Raw genomic sequence first — 16181 nt, 5'->3', positions numbered from 1 at the left:
TTTTTAGCAGCTTCAGAGGATCAACACCACAAATGAGTTTGGCCCAAAGTGTTCAACACAGGAGGCTGCAATGAAGAGAAAGACCAGACTACATAGGTACAGCTGGTTGGTGGATGTTATGTGTAAACACTGCTTCTCTGATGAGAAGCCAGTTGTTCCTGAAAACAGAGGAACCGAACCTCAGCTTAATGTTTGGTCAACTGTGTTTTCTCTGCTAGTAGGTTTTGTTTACCAGACAGCTATGGAGTTTACTCTGATGCCTTTTTAAAATCTTGAATGAAAACATTAGATGTAAAGCAAAAATGGAAGTATTTCCTTGTTGAAATATACCTTTTTTTTCTTCTTTTTTTTTTTTTCTTTTTTTTTTTTCCCTTTCCTTGTTTTCTTTTTTTGTGAAAAGAAGAAAAATTGCTTCCTGAAGGGCAGGTATTTACCAATTGGAAGAAATCTCATTTATCCTTCCACTTTACCTATTTTGCTACTGCTGTGAAAATGTCACCTAACGGGCAGAACAGAATTAAACTGGGACAGAAAATCAGGATGACACAAGGACAGGGGAGGCAAATAATAGCTCAGCAACAGAAAATCTGGAGCACGGATGCTGGAATAGGGAAGGACCCACAGGACTCATGAACTCTTCAGCTTTATACTACTGTGCAGGTGTGGAAAGAGTGAATAAAAATGCACAATCGTCTCTGCGAAGCACTCAGCAGCACACCTATCATCTCCAACCAAGGGCTGGCCCCGTGAGAACAGAGACCTTTAGCTCAGTAACAACTCCGCTTATTGTAACATGCCTCAGCTGTGCGTTCCTACCCAAGGCTGTGTTTCTAGCCACTACCCTTAGTCACTTAACTTCTAGCCTTGAGCTCTACCTCACCCGCAGTTTGACACCTGCCTGGTCTTGTAGATTAATTTATTTCTGCTGGACTCAGAAAAATCTCCTTCTGAGATAGCTTGTTTCACATCTGCAGAAAGTCCCGGCTGTGGTGGAGCAGATGTGCTGCAGTGCCTGGTAGCTGGGTGGGCAAGGCTGCCTCAGCCCCCATGGGGTCTGCAAGCCATCTGGGAGAGAACTCCCCTACCAAGCAGAATGGCACAAACAACTGATTTTTTTGGCTTGATGGCAGTTTGAAAACCAGAAAACAATAACAAATGTTTTGAGTCAAGCCAAACATGTGAACCTGGTGAATGGAAGAAAAAGAAAGAGAGAAGCATAATTTTGCACAGAGTTTTTAAAGTGGCTTTAATTTCTGTGAAAGAGAATAGAAGAAAAAGTTGTGATTTAAAAAAAACCTGTGGTATTTAGTTTAAAAACATATTTAGAGGTTTTAATTTCTTTCCCTCCTGGAACCAACTAGTGAAAGTGAGATAAATTTACAAAATTATTTCAGTAGATGCTGAATCAGTGCTTTTGCTGGACACATTTTTAATTCGCTATCTCAGCTCTAAAGGGCCATCTGTCTTGCAGCCGTTGAGGGGATGTAGGGCTGGACTGGGAAGTGGATGCATAAGTAATTACAGAGTTATATACAAACTACTCAGATCTCTGCATAATGGATCCCCTGAAAGAACTGAAACTATTATAATGATTAGGCTGGTAGTGGAGGCTCGGAGGGGCTCTGCTTCTGCTGCTCCTCCATATGTTGCACGCAGGATCGCTCAAAGCCACGCAGGACTCCCCTCTGTATTAGGGTTGATGCTGAAACATGTCAGAGGGAGGTAGAGTGGATTTTCTTCTAAACTGCATTTTGCACCTGCACTTCTGGAGCAATAAGGCTGCCAATGGTTTTCCACAGTTCTCTGAGCATCTCTTCAGCCTCCCCAGAGTGATAAATCTATGGCTGGGAACTTTCTGGTACTAAAATAGCTCTTAAAGCACTTTGAATAATCAAAAAAACCTTCATACTTCGTAGGGCCCTTTTATTTCTCCCTCTCCCTCTTGTCTAATTTCAGTACTTGCCTTTGTGAAACTCTACCATTTATTCCCATGTCACAGTAAATAAAGGTATGAATGTATCCTGCTGGGTCAATTAACCCCAGTTCTACGCTGTGTCATAGTCTGTACTGGCTGTGATTTCCAGAAAGGAATATTCTTTTGTCATTCTTTGCCCATGTGCAAAGTATGTTAAGACCGTAAGATAACTGTAACGCTTTTCTACACAAAGCTAACTGTGCGTTTTGTAATTTTGGGAGTGCAGTTATGAACTGTAAAATGACATGAACCAAATACATGACTTGTATTCTAAAGTGGTAGAGAAGACAAAGGACTGACAGTTTTTGTGCTTTCATGTCAGTATGCTCCCTAATGATGGGCAAGCCCTGCCACAAAGCCTCTGAACTTCAGCTCTCAGGCAGTCCTTCAAAGGCTAGGAGAACTGGGAGGCTGAGGTTTCCCAGGTTGCATGTTATTCTGTGCAGTAATATGATGCACTTCACTGCAATATCAAACTCCAAAAGAAACAGAAATAATAAAAATTAAAATAACAGGCATTGTTGACTTGCACTTCCTTGAGCTTTCATGTGAAATATTTAGATAAGCTTGCTTGGTAAAGTCAACCTAAACAGTTGTCTGATGTAAGAATAAATCTGTTAATGAAACAAATGTGCTGTGCAGCAGCACATATAAAGACTGACTATATTTTCAAGTGAATACCTGATAAGGAAATAAGCTATGAGACAGATGAAAGGTCAAGACACCAAATGATGAACGGCAATTATTTTCAGAAGTGCTACGGGAATAAATCTGTACTAATCTATATACCAGTTCACATCAGTGATGCATGCTCCTGGGTTTCACTTACAAAGGAGCAAATAATGAAGAACGTAGGTTACTGCAAATGTAAAGGAATGAAGACAAATGTGGAAGGAAAATTCCACCTCAGAGGTCCCTTCTCATTCTGGTGAAGTAGTGTATACATAGAAGTGTTTTAAATCAATGGAAGTATATTTTCCTTGCATGGGAGAGTTAGTGTTAAATAAACAACTGATATTTCAATCAGTGGAGGCGAGGGGGATCTCCCAGGTTGCTTTTTGAGGAGGCCTATTCTTACCTCTCTGGCCTTTCTCCAGGTCCCTAAATGCTGCAAGATGCATAGGGAGAATTTTGTGCCAGATCAGCTCATATTTCTAGGGCTGACCAGTCTAGAGGTCTAGAGAATTACTCTGTAAGGGTCGTAGGTGCCAAAGGAATGGGTGGGGGACAAGGTGAAGATGGTCAGGCAAGGGCCAGAGGGAGTGACCAGAACTGCTCCCTGTGCCAACCTCTGACTCCAGCCGCTTCCATGTGATACCAGATCTGGACCCTGCTGAGAAACCCAGCAGTACAAATTTGGGCTAGATTAACCATTTACGTCATATCAGCCAGAACACACAATAAAGAGTTCATCTTAGCATACTATATCAGCTGCAGAATGACAGATAATACCCAATCCAGAGAAGAGAGTCTATTTATGTTAACTCCCTGTTAAACTTTTTTGAACAAATTTGAACTGACAGAGGGTGTTTATAACACAGTAGTGCTTTTTGGATTATGGCTGCAAAGTTTTGACCTGATACTAGGATTCTTAAAGCTGGATTTATGGTTTTATCCAACCCCAGCCACAATATGAACTGAGGATCTTGTGGTATTAACAAACATGCTTCGCTTTCTGGGCAAGCTGGAGGTCTTTCTCAGTGTTACAGGATAAGAGAAAAATTGTGCCACCCAGAAGCCATCATCCAGCTTGGCGGGAGTGTAAAGATTTGTGTTATACGCATTAGAAGAAACATTTTGATAGAAAACATACAGATTCTGCAGTAAAAGTACCCAGAAGGTGTTGTTCCTTGCGGGTTTGAAAACCCACACCATTATAAGGATTGATGATAGCACAGGTTCCCAGGGACCCTGGTAATAGGCAATCAGTCTCCCTTCAAAACCACACACACGTGGGTCTCAAGTGCCTTTAGCTGACGGCACCTATCCAGTCAGGCACCCCTCCTGGAGCTTCTCCTGCGCCTGTGCTGCCCTGGGGGGCTGCTGGCCACCACCCATCAGGGTGTCCCCAAGGTGCAAGGAATTGCTGTGAATAGCAGCCCATGGGTCCTGCTCAAAGGCTTCAAAAATAAGATGCAAAAAGTTCCCTAAATATAAAGATTTTGCATGTTACTTTTTCAGATGAGTGTAAACGAAACTGCTGTTCTTAAAGGCAAACATTAAATCTACTCTGTAAAAACACAATTACTGCTGCCATGGCAGAAATCAGTCGTCCCTTTTGAAGGAATGCCTTGAAAATGTAATCATAAAATCCCTGCACGTTATGGATTTCATTAACATTGTACTCCCTTAGGATTCCCAATTGCACAATAACAGGAGTTCTTTAAATTTTAAATACCACAGACAGGAACAGTTTCACTAAAACCAGATGTGAAGCCCTTGCACTAGCCTTCTTACTGGTTCTGAGTACTGAAACTGGCTGGTAATTGATACCTATTAACATGTTTGTTGTTCAGATTACAGAAATGGAAACACTATACTATTTTTCCTGGGAAAGGATACGTTAATGAGGGACAATGACTTATGTTGCAAAGGCAGATCCCTGCTCTTGATTAAATTAAGGGCTGTTTTAATTTTTTTATTTTAAATTATGCTATTTCACACTGAAGGGCAGTCAAGTGTGTGAAATGTAAGTGTAATAAACAAGTAGGCTGAGCTTAGGGTTGAGGAGCTAATAACATCCCATATGACAGTAAACTGACTTCATGCTTATTTTTGGCAGTCCTTGCCTCATGCATATCTTTATTCCATTCATATTAGAAAATTCACAGACTTTATTAATGTGTTTTTAAAGAAGAAATTCAATCTGGAGTGACTCTGTTTCTGATTATGGAGTCACTCCAAATCTCAAGTGAGTCAAGCAATTTTAAAAAGTGTGTTTGAGTGTAAAAATAAAATGGAGAAAGTACTGTGCAGATTTTAAATCTAAGGTTTGACATTGATTTCAGAATAAACAAGGAAAGGAATGGACAGACAGCTTTCATTTAGCAGAGCCCCGTAAACAGGCGGCACTCGGATGAACTCTGGAGTTTGTACCTTGTAAGCCACAAAGGAGCAATCTAGTTTTTCCATCAAAGAATAGGTTCCACTTTCACAGATGGAATTCATGCAAATCCATTACTAACAACAAGCCAACACTATTTTCCTAATTCTTTGCAGTGAAATGGTCCAAAAGACGTCAACACCTCAAAGGACACAATCATATCGCATGCCCTCTAGACGTCCTCTGTAGATACCAATCTCCTTTTGCTGATACTTAACTGAGGGTTTCTGTTTCTTTTGTCTTAGCAAAAACATTAACCTTGAAGGGAGGGGTAAAAGGAAGGGAAAGGAGAACTATAATATTTTCCCTATGCAAAAAAAATTATACACTAAGGAAATTAGAATTTGGAGCTGAATTTTCAAGCTGCTTTGCCCATGTATGATTGTACATATCTCATATATATGTCATAGCTGCATATGCATATTAACAGTTTGAAGGCAAACATCACTCCTTATCCAGCTGCCGTGTGTGTGCAGGTATGGAAACCTGCAATCGTGAAAAGATTAATGAATACTGATATGCACAAAATCTTTGTCTCCCAGACAAGGGCATATAGGCTGAAATTTTCACTTTAAAACTTCCAACTTCAGCATTGCTGTATCCTTCAGACTGTTTTTTGCTGTTGAATATTTTCTGGAGTTCTTGCACTGTGCAAGAAAAATACATTTACGCTGTACCGCACAAAAGCAAATACTTCACATAAATGACTAGTTTACAATAGCATACAGAACAAAACAGAACAGTGACCTCAGTCCTTCATACACAAGTGTCTTCCTCCTTTTATAAAATATGATGATTTTTTTTTTTAAACAAGTAATTTCAGAGTATTTTATTAGTTGCATGTCCTTGGTTGGTTGTCTGTAAACTCTTATGGGGATGAACATCTGTTCCTGGGGATATTTGTACAGAGAAAATACAGGATTTCAATATTTTATCCAGATGCAAACTCACAAGATGTGCTTACTGCCAATGGCATCAAGCCTTTGTGGAAGATGGCGGTTTACATGTGCAAGGACCCTGCTATTGAGCTGTCTGATGCACTTAGTACCTGCCTTAAGATTGTCAATTAAGTTTAACAGGAAAACATTTAGAACACATTTGGAAGTTTGAATTAGCAATGTTAGTATTGAATTAAACCATAATAAATAAGTATAAGAATTAACTTTCTCCTGACACAAACAGAACCAAAGATGAGTTGATCTGTTGCACCTTGTGAAAAGCCAGGGGATGGCATACTCGATCTTCAAACTAGCTCGGTTGCTTCTGCTGAGTAGGTTGAGTGGTAGAAAGGATTAACAGTTCTTCTGCAACATGTATTAAGCACACCTATTCAATGCAATGAATCTTCAAGCAAGACTTTGTAGGCTCAGTCTTAGAAACAAGACCCAGCTCTGCAGCGATGGCATGGCGGCTACAGCCTATTTGTTCTGTCATGAAGTCTGCTTGGGGGTGCCAGTCCCTCTGCATGGGCCCTGGGCAGTGGACGAGATGCCCTAGGGCTAGGCTGGTCAGAGAAATGGTTCATGCTGCCTTTTCCAAACCAGGGACTGGGTGAAGTAGGTGTGAGCTTTGGTGTGAGCAGTACAGCATACAAATAGCCACCAACTTCTTGGCTGATGTGGTAGCTGGAGGCAGCGTAAAGATGCTAAAAATTGCACTCAGTGGTTGTTTCAGCCCCTGAGCACCCTGGTTTATGACAGAAGACAAAGGAGGCTGAGAAATTCAGAGGCATGAGGCCTGAAGTACCCTGAGCTGTTTTAAGCATAAACCCAAGAGTAGCTTGGGTTCTGTTACATGTTTGTTATTAAAAAAGTTAACGGTTAAAAAAAGTCCTTTGAAACTTCTGAGAAAGATCTAGTTCTAAGTGAAAGGATTAAGCTATATGTATATGTACGTAGTCATCATAACTTAATAAAGTTAATAAGCACACAGAACACATGAATGAGATTTGACTAGCTCTCTTGTTTTGATTATCCAGTCATAAATGTGTAAGTGACAGCAGAAAAGAAGGAAATAAAGAAAAAGTGGCGGCCCTCTGGCCAGATGAAACAGATGGAATTTGATTCTGATGCATTCCACCCTATTCCATGTGCATTCCATGGATTGCAAGTGGCAATGATTAATAACAAGCTTTGCACTTAGATAAGGATGGGGAGATTTTAACGTTTATTCCTAGGTAAGGAAAAAGGATCAACAGGATATTTTTTGCCACTCTGAAGTCTAATTAGCTCCATCATACACTATTACCAAGTTGCCAAGAGCTCAGGATGTGTTGGGGCCCCTAAGCAGGACACCTGAGAGTCCCATTGTGTGACATGGATCAGAAATGAAAGATTTCCCCCTCTTTCTTCCCTTTACTAACTACAGCTCAACATGTTTTTAAGCTTTCTTGCAGACAGCAAACCTCACAGGAAACACCAATGTGAACATTCATATTGACGGCTAATAAGGCATTGTTTTTATATGTCAGTTAGTAATTTCCTATAAAAAACAACAGAAGCAGGAGGAATGTTTCAGCTATATGAACAAGTTTTCAATATCAGTAATATTGATCTAATATGCTCAAGTCTTTTTCTTAGCTTTTGACAACAAAAATAGGATCTAGCTTACAACTAAGAAGTGTAAGTCAACATGCAATTAAGACAATTTTTTTCACCTGATGATATTAATACTTGCCTGCTAGTATAGATTATTTGTATATAGTAATTCCTATGAAGAAATTTAACTTGTCCAGGAATCATGTGCCATTAAGCTATGGACCTGATAACAAATAGCAAACAAACCCAAGAAGACTGACTGAACGCAAGCGAGTCTTTTTGTGGCAACAAATGTTTGCACGATTTCTCCTGTATTAACAGAGCAAAGCTGAGGCAGCCAATCTTGCTAATGAATGTTGTGTTTAAGGATGTGGAAGAATAGCTACTAGACAGAGACCACCAAACTAATTTCATGTGAAACATATTCTAGAAGGGACATAGGTCTTCTGAGGTGAAATCTGAGTGCACGAAAACACCATGCCGTATTAATGCTTAACTGCAATCAGCTAGAGACATAGCACATGCTCAGTTTACTGGGACATTCCACTTTAAGTGCATGTTAAACTAATATTGACTTTTCCACTAAACCAAAATCTCTGTTATTTGTGCCCAGAAGACTGAAAAAACAATAGATGTGGGAAGCAGAAGAATTAATCTTCCTGACCTTTTCTTTTTTTATACCTTTGGGAGTCAGGCATTTTTTGTGTGTCTAATAGAGAATGTGAGCTATTCACTTGCAATGATTCTTAGATTATGTAGAAGTACTGTACTGTGGGGTTTTTTTTCTTTCTTTTGCATTCTCCACATTCAATAAACTCCACAGAGTATTATTAATAATATCTTTAAAATGTTATCTTTTTACCTGTATCCATTCTCTGATAGAATCTTCCCCTGGGGTCCATCCATTCTCAGGGTAATTTAGCCGGGATCTTTCCGAAGACCAGATAGCGCTGTACTGGGAGGAGACAGTGATTTGATCAGAGTGAATTTCTCCTGACTCCATACCTAGTGGTTCCATGCACTGGAAATCTGAAGAAAAATAAATTACCATCATTATTATGGTCAGCTTTTTGATCTAGACTTTGAATAATGAGAACGCTTTCCTGCTTTGAATATGAATATCTAAAGAATTTATTTTTATGTGACTTTGAATTCTTTAGCAACTTTAAGTGAGGCAGTATTGGACTTATGGTCTCATTCTTAATACTGTCATTCGAGTTGCCATGGCAATTCCTGCAATAATAATGCTATACAAATATTTTTAGCCCAGCATTGTAGCCATTTCAATATAGGACAATAGAATTCTCTTTTCTAGGGTAGCACAGGCATTTCTGTGGATTCATAATATAAAGCAATGTATGTTCAACTCATAATTATGCATAAAGCGAGGAAAGACAAACCAGATGACTGTATAAAATAATTTTATTTTAAAACTATTTACTGCAGTATAAAAAGTATTAAAATTCTAGCCATTCTCTGTGGATCCTGGACACTGGAAAGAAACAGATCAACAGAATTTGAATCCAGGTCAGAAGATTATTGACCTAAGGGAATTATTACCTCTTATGTAACATGCTCTATTTTAAATGAGTGGATTTGTCTCCATCCAATCCCTTTTTGTTGACACAAAAATTACCTAGATAATTTAAAATCAGTTGACACCCTAGTCGCTATAATGAGTTCACAGGCTGATAGGACATGGAGACTAAATTATTCTCTCTTCAAAAAGAAAGGCTCCAACCCCCAGTGAAGCAAGAGCGGATGGTGACAGTAGGCGGATCCTCAGACTCAGCTGCTCATGTACCTCGCTGTCATAAGTTTATCAACCCTATTGCAAGGGCATGAGAAAATAACATGTGGCTATGCTTCTGTTCAGGGACTTCATAGTATATAAATATGATTCATTCCTTCATTAACAGTTTAAGGTAAAATACCAGTGTGTGAAGCAGAGGCCCTGACATTTGGGTACACACTTCTTTTTATCACACCTTCTCTGGAGCTGACATATCTCTAACAGAGAGGTGGGTGCTGAGCTAGAGGTTTCAAAGTCAGTGAGTTGGAAAAATGAGCTTTTAATAAGCAGAGTTCTGATTTTTCTATGAACATTACAATATTCTAAAAAAAAAAAAAAAAAAAAAAAAAAAAAGTTTTAATCTTTTACCTGGAAACCAAAAACTTCTTCTCAGAAATGCTATCAGGGTGCTTTATAGAGTTGTAATTAGGGTGTGCCATAATAGAATTATCAAACTTGTTGCCAAACTGCCTTTCCCAGGGCGTACCACCCTTTCCCCCATTTCTACGTTGCTCCAGTGTATTAGAGGTCTTGGGTGAAGTACTGAAGCTGAATTACATTAGGGTTAGATTCTAAGCAAATTAACTTCTGCTCGGAATCAGAAGGAGAGTTATAAGCCACTACAAAGAACACAAGACATGTTAGATGGCAGTTGCATTAAAATATCTGAAAAGTAGGTGTCTAGGTCTAGACATGTGGTCTTTCCCTGCACCTCCTGGAGACATCTCACATATCTGAGATAAGTAGGCTGAGTTGTAACTCTGGAGGTGACCCTCTCTGTATTGACAACTCAAAGAACAAGGGTGACTCAAATTAAGTGAGAGGAATCATTCTGCTGTCTAAGCCTGCATCCTAGAAAATGTTGCCTCTTATCATCAAAAAGGGTTTTCACACACACTAACTTCTCCTGTTCCCTTGTCCTGTGTTTAAGAACTGAAGGTATCCCAGCATAGCAGATAGTATTAATTCTGGCTCTAGTGTAATGATGCCTCTACAGCTCAGGGAGGATGACTGTGGAGGAAATGGAACTTGGGGATCCAAGTTGCCTGTGCTAGCTAATGAAGAGGTAGGAGCAGCACCTACATAAGAAGAAGCCAAACCAGCTGGAGGTACAATCTGAGAGAGATGGAGAAGGATGCTTCCCATCCACAGAGGCTGGGTATGTCCCTCTTCCTGGTTATGAATGTACAAGAAAGCTATTAAAGAGGCAAGGGGCAGAGGAGAGGTGGGGAATAATGAGGATAATTTCAGTTTAGTCATTTTTCTTTTGTTCCTTTTATGACTAAACAAGTACATAAAATCTGGGTGAATCTGCTTAAAACTCAGTCACAGAGAGGAGAGTTTGATTTAAAGTGTGTGTTTTATCACTGAGCAAAGCAAGGAAATCTGCAAGGACATGGTGTAACACAGCCTGTTATTCTCCTGTGTCTCCCTCACTTAGTTTCATTCTCTGTCCAAGGGCTAAGCATGAAAATGAGGCAACTGGGAAAAAAAAAACAAGACAGAGAACAAAGCTTAGATAGCTTATGAAATGGTTTAACAAGAGCACATATATTAAATGGGTTCTTTTTATTCAAGAAATCGATCATCAAAGCTTATTCCATGTAATAAAAGAAGGCTTTGGATAGTGCATTCATTGTTCATGTTTCATTGTTTTAATGCAAGTGTTCAACTGCTCTGCATTCCTGCGTTTCCTTGGTCAGCACAGTTTTTCACAATAATTATCCCAACTTCCTGGCAATACTGCAGAATAAAACTGTAAGGAGAAATCTGCTTCTTGCACTGCTTTTCAAAGGGCAGCTGTTCTTTAAAAAAAAAAAAAAAAAAGAGGCAAAACAGAACCAACACTTCCCCACCATCTTATTTATTTAAGGTTTCTTTAAAGTTTCATGGAACACCTGGTGTGCAAGGGACATAACAGAGAATATGTTCCAAGAAGCTCTGCAGGATAGATAAATACTGACCTTCTGATACGCTGCTCTGTGACACGCTGTAGTTTGCTGAGAATCCCTCTTTTGCTATTGCACTGTCAGTGTAAAATACCATTGAAAGAATCCCTGTTGAAGATCGGACACGTCCTGGGTTGTTCTGCCCACAATAACGGCCTATGTGTGGGCCAACTGCAAAGAAACAGGATATAATAGTAAACTACCAGTTCTACTACAACAATAGATGCCACTACAATAGCCTCTGAAGGAGAGTCCCTCAGCAGGAAATAGTGAACCTCTACAACATTGCAAAATCACAATCTCATCAATAACATAGCAATGAACAATAAATTGCTTATCCTACCCTAGTAATCTTACTTTTAAAATGTTCCAGATAGCACTCCATAAACCTCTGAAAATGTAAAGAACCAGGATTTCAAAATGTGTACTTTAAAATGTGCAGAGGGGGCAACAATGCACAAAATTACATGCACAAAACACCAGAAGTACCTTCTGAAGTGTTACTGAAGCACCTATTTATGACAAGGACATCTGAACGCCCTGATTTGCCCACCCAGTCTACAAGATGCTCTGGGAACAGAAGTTCAAACAGCACCTTCCAGGTTTTATGCTCAATACTGCAGATAATCTGTTCATTTTACAGCAAACTTAGAAAAACATTTTTGCACTCTTATGGAGGCTATGACCAATGACTCTTTATGCCCTCCTATTTAGGCTTTCAGCACAGCCTCATGGATCTTTTGACCATATGCTCAATATTAAAGAATACTATAAAAGAATTAAAGAGGAAAATCTTAATCCTTTCAAAAGAGCAAGGATTTCTTAAGTATATCTCCATGTCACAGAACACACACTCATACACACATACATGATCTCTCTTAGTGTTAATAATGTATAAACCAGTTTATGATATTTTTCTGGATTTCCTGTGCAGTGAGATAATCTTTTTCCTTAATTAAGCTACTCAATTCACAACCAACATATGTGGCCTTCTAGCACTTGAACATTCCCTACAGATAGGTCCCTAGGCTGTTGAATAGTGGTACATCTGTGCTTACAAACAATAAGAAAAGATAATGTTAAAGCCCATCCATGGAGTCAATCATGAAAATAACCACAAAATGTCATTCTAATGCTTACACCACTGGCTTTCCAGGTCTAAATTAACACCTTGTCATTTCTCTAGGAAGTCCATTTCACTTTCAGTTTAAAATATAAAATGTTTATATATCCTAATTATTCACAGCTCAAAGAAAATCCTCAGCTAACATAATTTTCTAGTCATTTATTGGCATTTTCCAACAAGTAAAACAGTTCCAGCTTGGAATAACTTTATTATGTAAGCTACACATTTCTGTAAGGCCCTAGAGTTGCCAGAAAGAGGGAGCTCAGATGTTATAGCTCTTGCTGCCAGCATGTGCTTTTCAATCCATATTCTGGCCATAGTTAGTCTTCAGTTGCCTTGGCAATCCCATGGCATTTAAAATACCTGCCAGTTCAACCCTTTTCCACCAGGGTTGTTCAATGAAGTATTGACAGAATGAAACACCCTATAGAGGATACAGTTGAATTTTTCCTCATCCTACAAATTGTTAAAGCTTTGCAGTTTTATTATTTGGAGTGAGAAAGTTGTTTTACACTGTTATCATTAGTGGCTTTTTAAAACCACAAAATAATGTCCCCACTCCGATTGCTGCAGGTGGGGTTTTTTTTCTTTTGTTTTTTTATTTTCTGTGTGCAAACAGCTCCAACCCTGTTCTTTCCTGCGATGGCTTTCAACATTATAGCTGCTGATGTTGCTCTGAACTGCAAAAAAATAAGGAGGATAAGGCCACCATGTTTTGGCACTCTGAGCCTCCCTCCTCCCATTTCCTGTAGGGAAGCCGCTTTGAAATGACAAACAGAAGAGAACTTTGTTTAAAGCAGACAGGCTTTAAGATTCCTCATGACTCACTGTTTTATAATTTTTAAGACATATTTAGTGATTCTGCATTTCAGTCTTCTACAGATTGGCCCTGCTATCACAGTACTATTCCCTTTGCTAGCTATGTAGATGCAAGAGCCAAAAACTTGAAGAATATAACACAAAGAGGTATTGAGTTTTTTTGCACAACATGTAAACTTTAGCCTACTGAGCTAATGCAGTATTGATCTGAGCAGAACAGGATGAACTAAAGATTCTTATTCTTCTTACATAAATAGCTAATACAAAGTTCTTTTCCATTCAAGTCTTGAAAACTTTTGAATGACAATAAATTATCAAATGTTTCAGGTGTCACCACATCAACTAAATGCTGTGTGGAGAATCATTCAGAGAATGATACTGCTGTCTGCTTTATTTTTACCATCTTGCTGATCTTTCCTTATGAACTGAGATGGGCTTCCATTAAGAGACCATATACAGTTCCTAATGGGAATTTTAGGGCGGCAGGTACTGAAAAGGCATTAGGCCCAGAAAGATCTTTGCAGCCTCTACCTGTAGGCCATCATGTCACTTTGTCAGCATCTCCAAGGAAGACCTACTCCAAATATGAGTCACTTGGAAATGTCCTCACTCAAGGACACTTCTACATTACCCACATAACAAAGGCATTTTGGTGAGCCAGCTACTTCATTTGACTGCCCATGCTGTAGCTATTTCTGAGACCCTGGCCCCTCTTTCCACTGGTGTAATATGACATAGTGGAAAACTGACTAACTTTCAGGTTAAAAGATGGAGGGGCAACTAAGAAACCTGTTTTTCACAAAATGCTGAGTCCCATTCTAGAACTCGAATAAATCCTTGATTATTCTTTAATATGTATGTTAAAGGTTTACAGATCTGAGTATGGAACATACAGAATATGGCTGGTGGTTTAAGACTAAACAGAAGCTTTATCCTTCTAATTCTTCTTTCTTTTCTACCGTTTGCCCTTCTGGACAAAGAGGATCCATATCATGAAATGTTGAGACTTATTGAAATACATATTTGCCTATCCAGTTGAAATCTTAGCTTTTGTAACTCAGTTAAAAAAAAAAAAACAAAACACAAGCAAGGAAAAATGGTATATCAGACTTCCAAAATATTAAAAGAAATTTTATGTTAACTAGCCATTTGACTGAATTTTAAAGCTGATCTTTAAAAGTATGCTTGTGTGCTGTGGATAGTATTTTCACAGCAGTATGATTGTTATTGACAAAAAATTTGCATACAATTTAGGATGCTAAAGAGAAAAGAACTGAAAAATTAATCTCATCCTCACAATCCAGTAGTCACCTACACTGAGCTTGTGTATAGTCTTGGATCTTAATAGCTTCTCACAAGAGTGTAGAAAGGAACCACAACAGAAGAGAAACTCACTTAGATTAATAGCAACCTTCATTTGCACTGATGTTAATGACTGAAGTAAAGCATTCTGTTTTGCTCTGTAATTCAGTGGAAGCGCTCGTGGTATTGACCGAAGCAGCAATGCTTAGCCTGTGGTTCTCAAACCATATGTAAACTTTAAATTACTTTTAAGCCCATAGTAGACAGTCTACAGAGCTTCAAAGAGAGTTGCATGATGAATATGTGCAATTTATCAATTAAGCTAGTTCTTGTTTTGAGTGGGCTTTTTTTCTTCAAAATCATCAATGGACTGTTCTCAGTCAAGGCTGGCTGAGGTATATTTGTGCCTTGGGCAAAGATATTTTAGGTGTCTAGTTTATTCATGAAAAATCACATATTTCTATTCTGTGATCTACTCACTCTCCTGCTCTAACTCCACCTGTTATATCCTTCAAACCATGGTCCCTTTTATGCACAATATTTGCAACGTGAACCTGTTAGTTCCCAAATATTCTCCAACAGGGTTTGTTTCATTTACTGCTTTGTTTTAAAGAACAGACCAAAGGATCTCCTTGGCGTGCAGTTACGCAGAAACAAAATGCCATTTTTGAGGCATGCCCGAATGCCTGTCATTCCCCTCCTGAACCCACTTGCACCAGTGTTTAACTTCAGAATCGTAAGTGTCCTTGGTGAATTCTTTTTGAAGTCAATGTAACTGCTCACATGATTCAAAGATAAGCACATGTTTTGCAGAATCCAGACACAAGTACTCAGCACTTGACAGATTCAATCCAATAAAAGGACAACCAGGTAGGCTGAGGATTAATGTCTTTGTGAATGACTGTTATAGTTTCTGGCAAATTGTCTATCAGAAAACTGTTTTCCATAAAAAAAAATGGCAATTACATAGAAGTCAAATGTAAATGGAAGCATACTGATTTTGACATATCCTTTTAAACATCACTGTGAAAATTTGTTTAAGACAACGTTTCTCTTTTGTTTTGCTCTTTTAAGAGAGGAAGGGAAAAAAATCACAACTGTAGAAAACAAAAAATTAATTTCCTGCCAATGTCTAGTGACTGTAGCTGGTCAAATTCTGCAGTGAAAAGATTTTTCACTTCTGTTGGGTTTCATCTGATTGAACTTAGGTATCTAAAGTTTATGTCTGAGTGAGCCATAGCTCCCAGTACAGTCACATGAGATAAGAACCTCCAGAGATCAATTAACTGCACCTTAAAGTAGATGTCTGAGACGGGTCAGAGTAGGGTGCAGTTCTCTTCTGAGAATGGAGGGACTGACAGTGCCTGGCTCAAACACTGACACGTAATTTCCAGAGCTGGGTGAGAACAGCTTGTCCAGGGGGCTGTCTATCTGATTCTGTCTGGGTTGCCGCCACAACTAACTGTTTTCTGTGTCCTGTTAAAACACTGCCATCATCCCAGCAAACCACAGCTGTGTTGCTGTGGAGCAGGGGATTTGAACTGAAGGATATAAATTTTTTCCAAACATTTAAAAAAT

General features: G+C 39.0%; 1 protein-coding gene across 5 annotated transcripts in view; it reads right to left on the bottom strand.

The window, feature by feature from the left end:
• Positions 1 to 16181, bottom strand: part of NRP1 (neuropilin 1) — a 112909-nt gene that overhangs the window by 42948 nt on the left and 53780 nt on the right. For all 5 annotated transcript variants that reach the window (XM_074900007.1, XM_074900008.1, XM_074900009.1 and 2 more), the window contains exons 6-7: positions 11372 to 11527; positions 8478 to 8644 (exon numbers count right to left, since the gene is read on the bottom strand). In XM_074900007.1, the coding sequence (XP_074756108.1) occupies positions 8478 to 8644; positions 11372 to 11527 (323 nt within the window). The remainder of the gene's footprint in view (positions 1 to 8477; positions 8645 to 11371; positions 11528 to 16181) is intronic.

Source organism: Athene noctua, chromosome 2, assembly GCF_965140245.1.
Source record: "Athene noctua chromosome 2, bAthNoc1.hap1.1, whole genome shotgun sequence".
In the NCBI taxonomy this organism is placed as follows: Eukaryota; Metazoa; Chordata; class Aves; order Strigiformes; family Strigidae; genus Athene; species Athene noctua.
The sequence above is the reverse complement of the archived record's forward strand: the minus strand, read 5'-3'. Positions and strand labels throughout refer to the sequence as shown.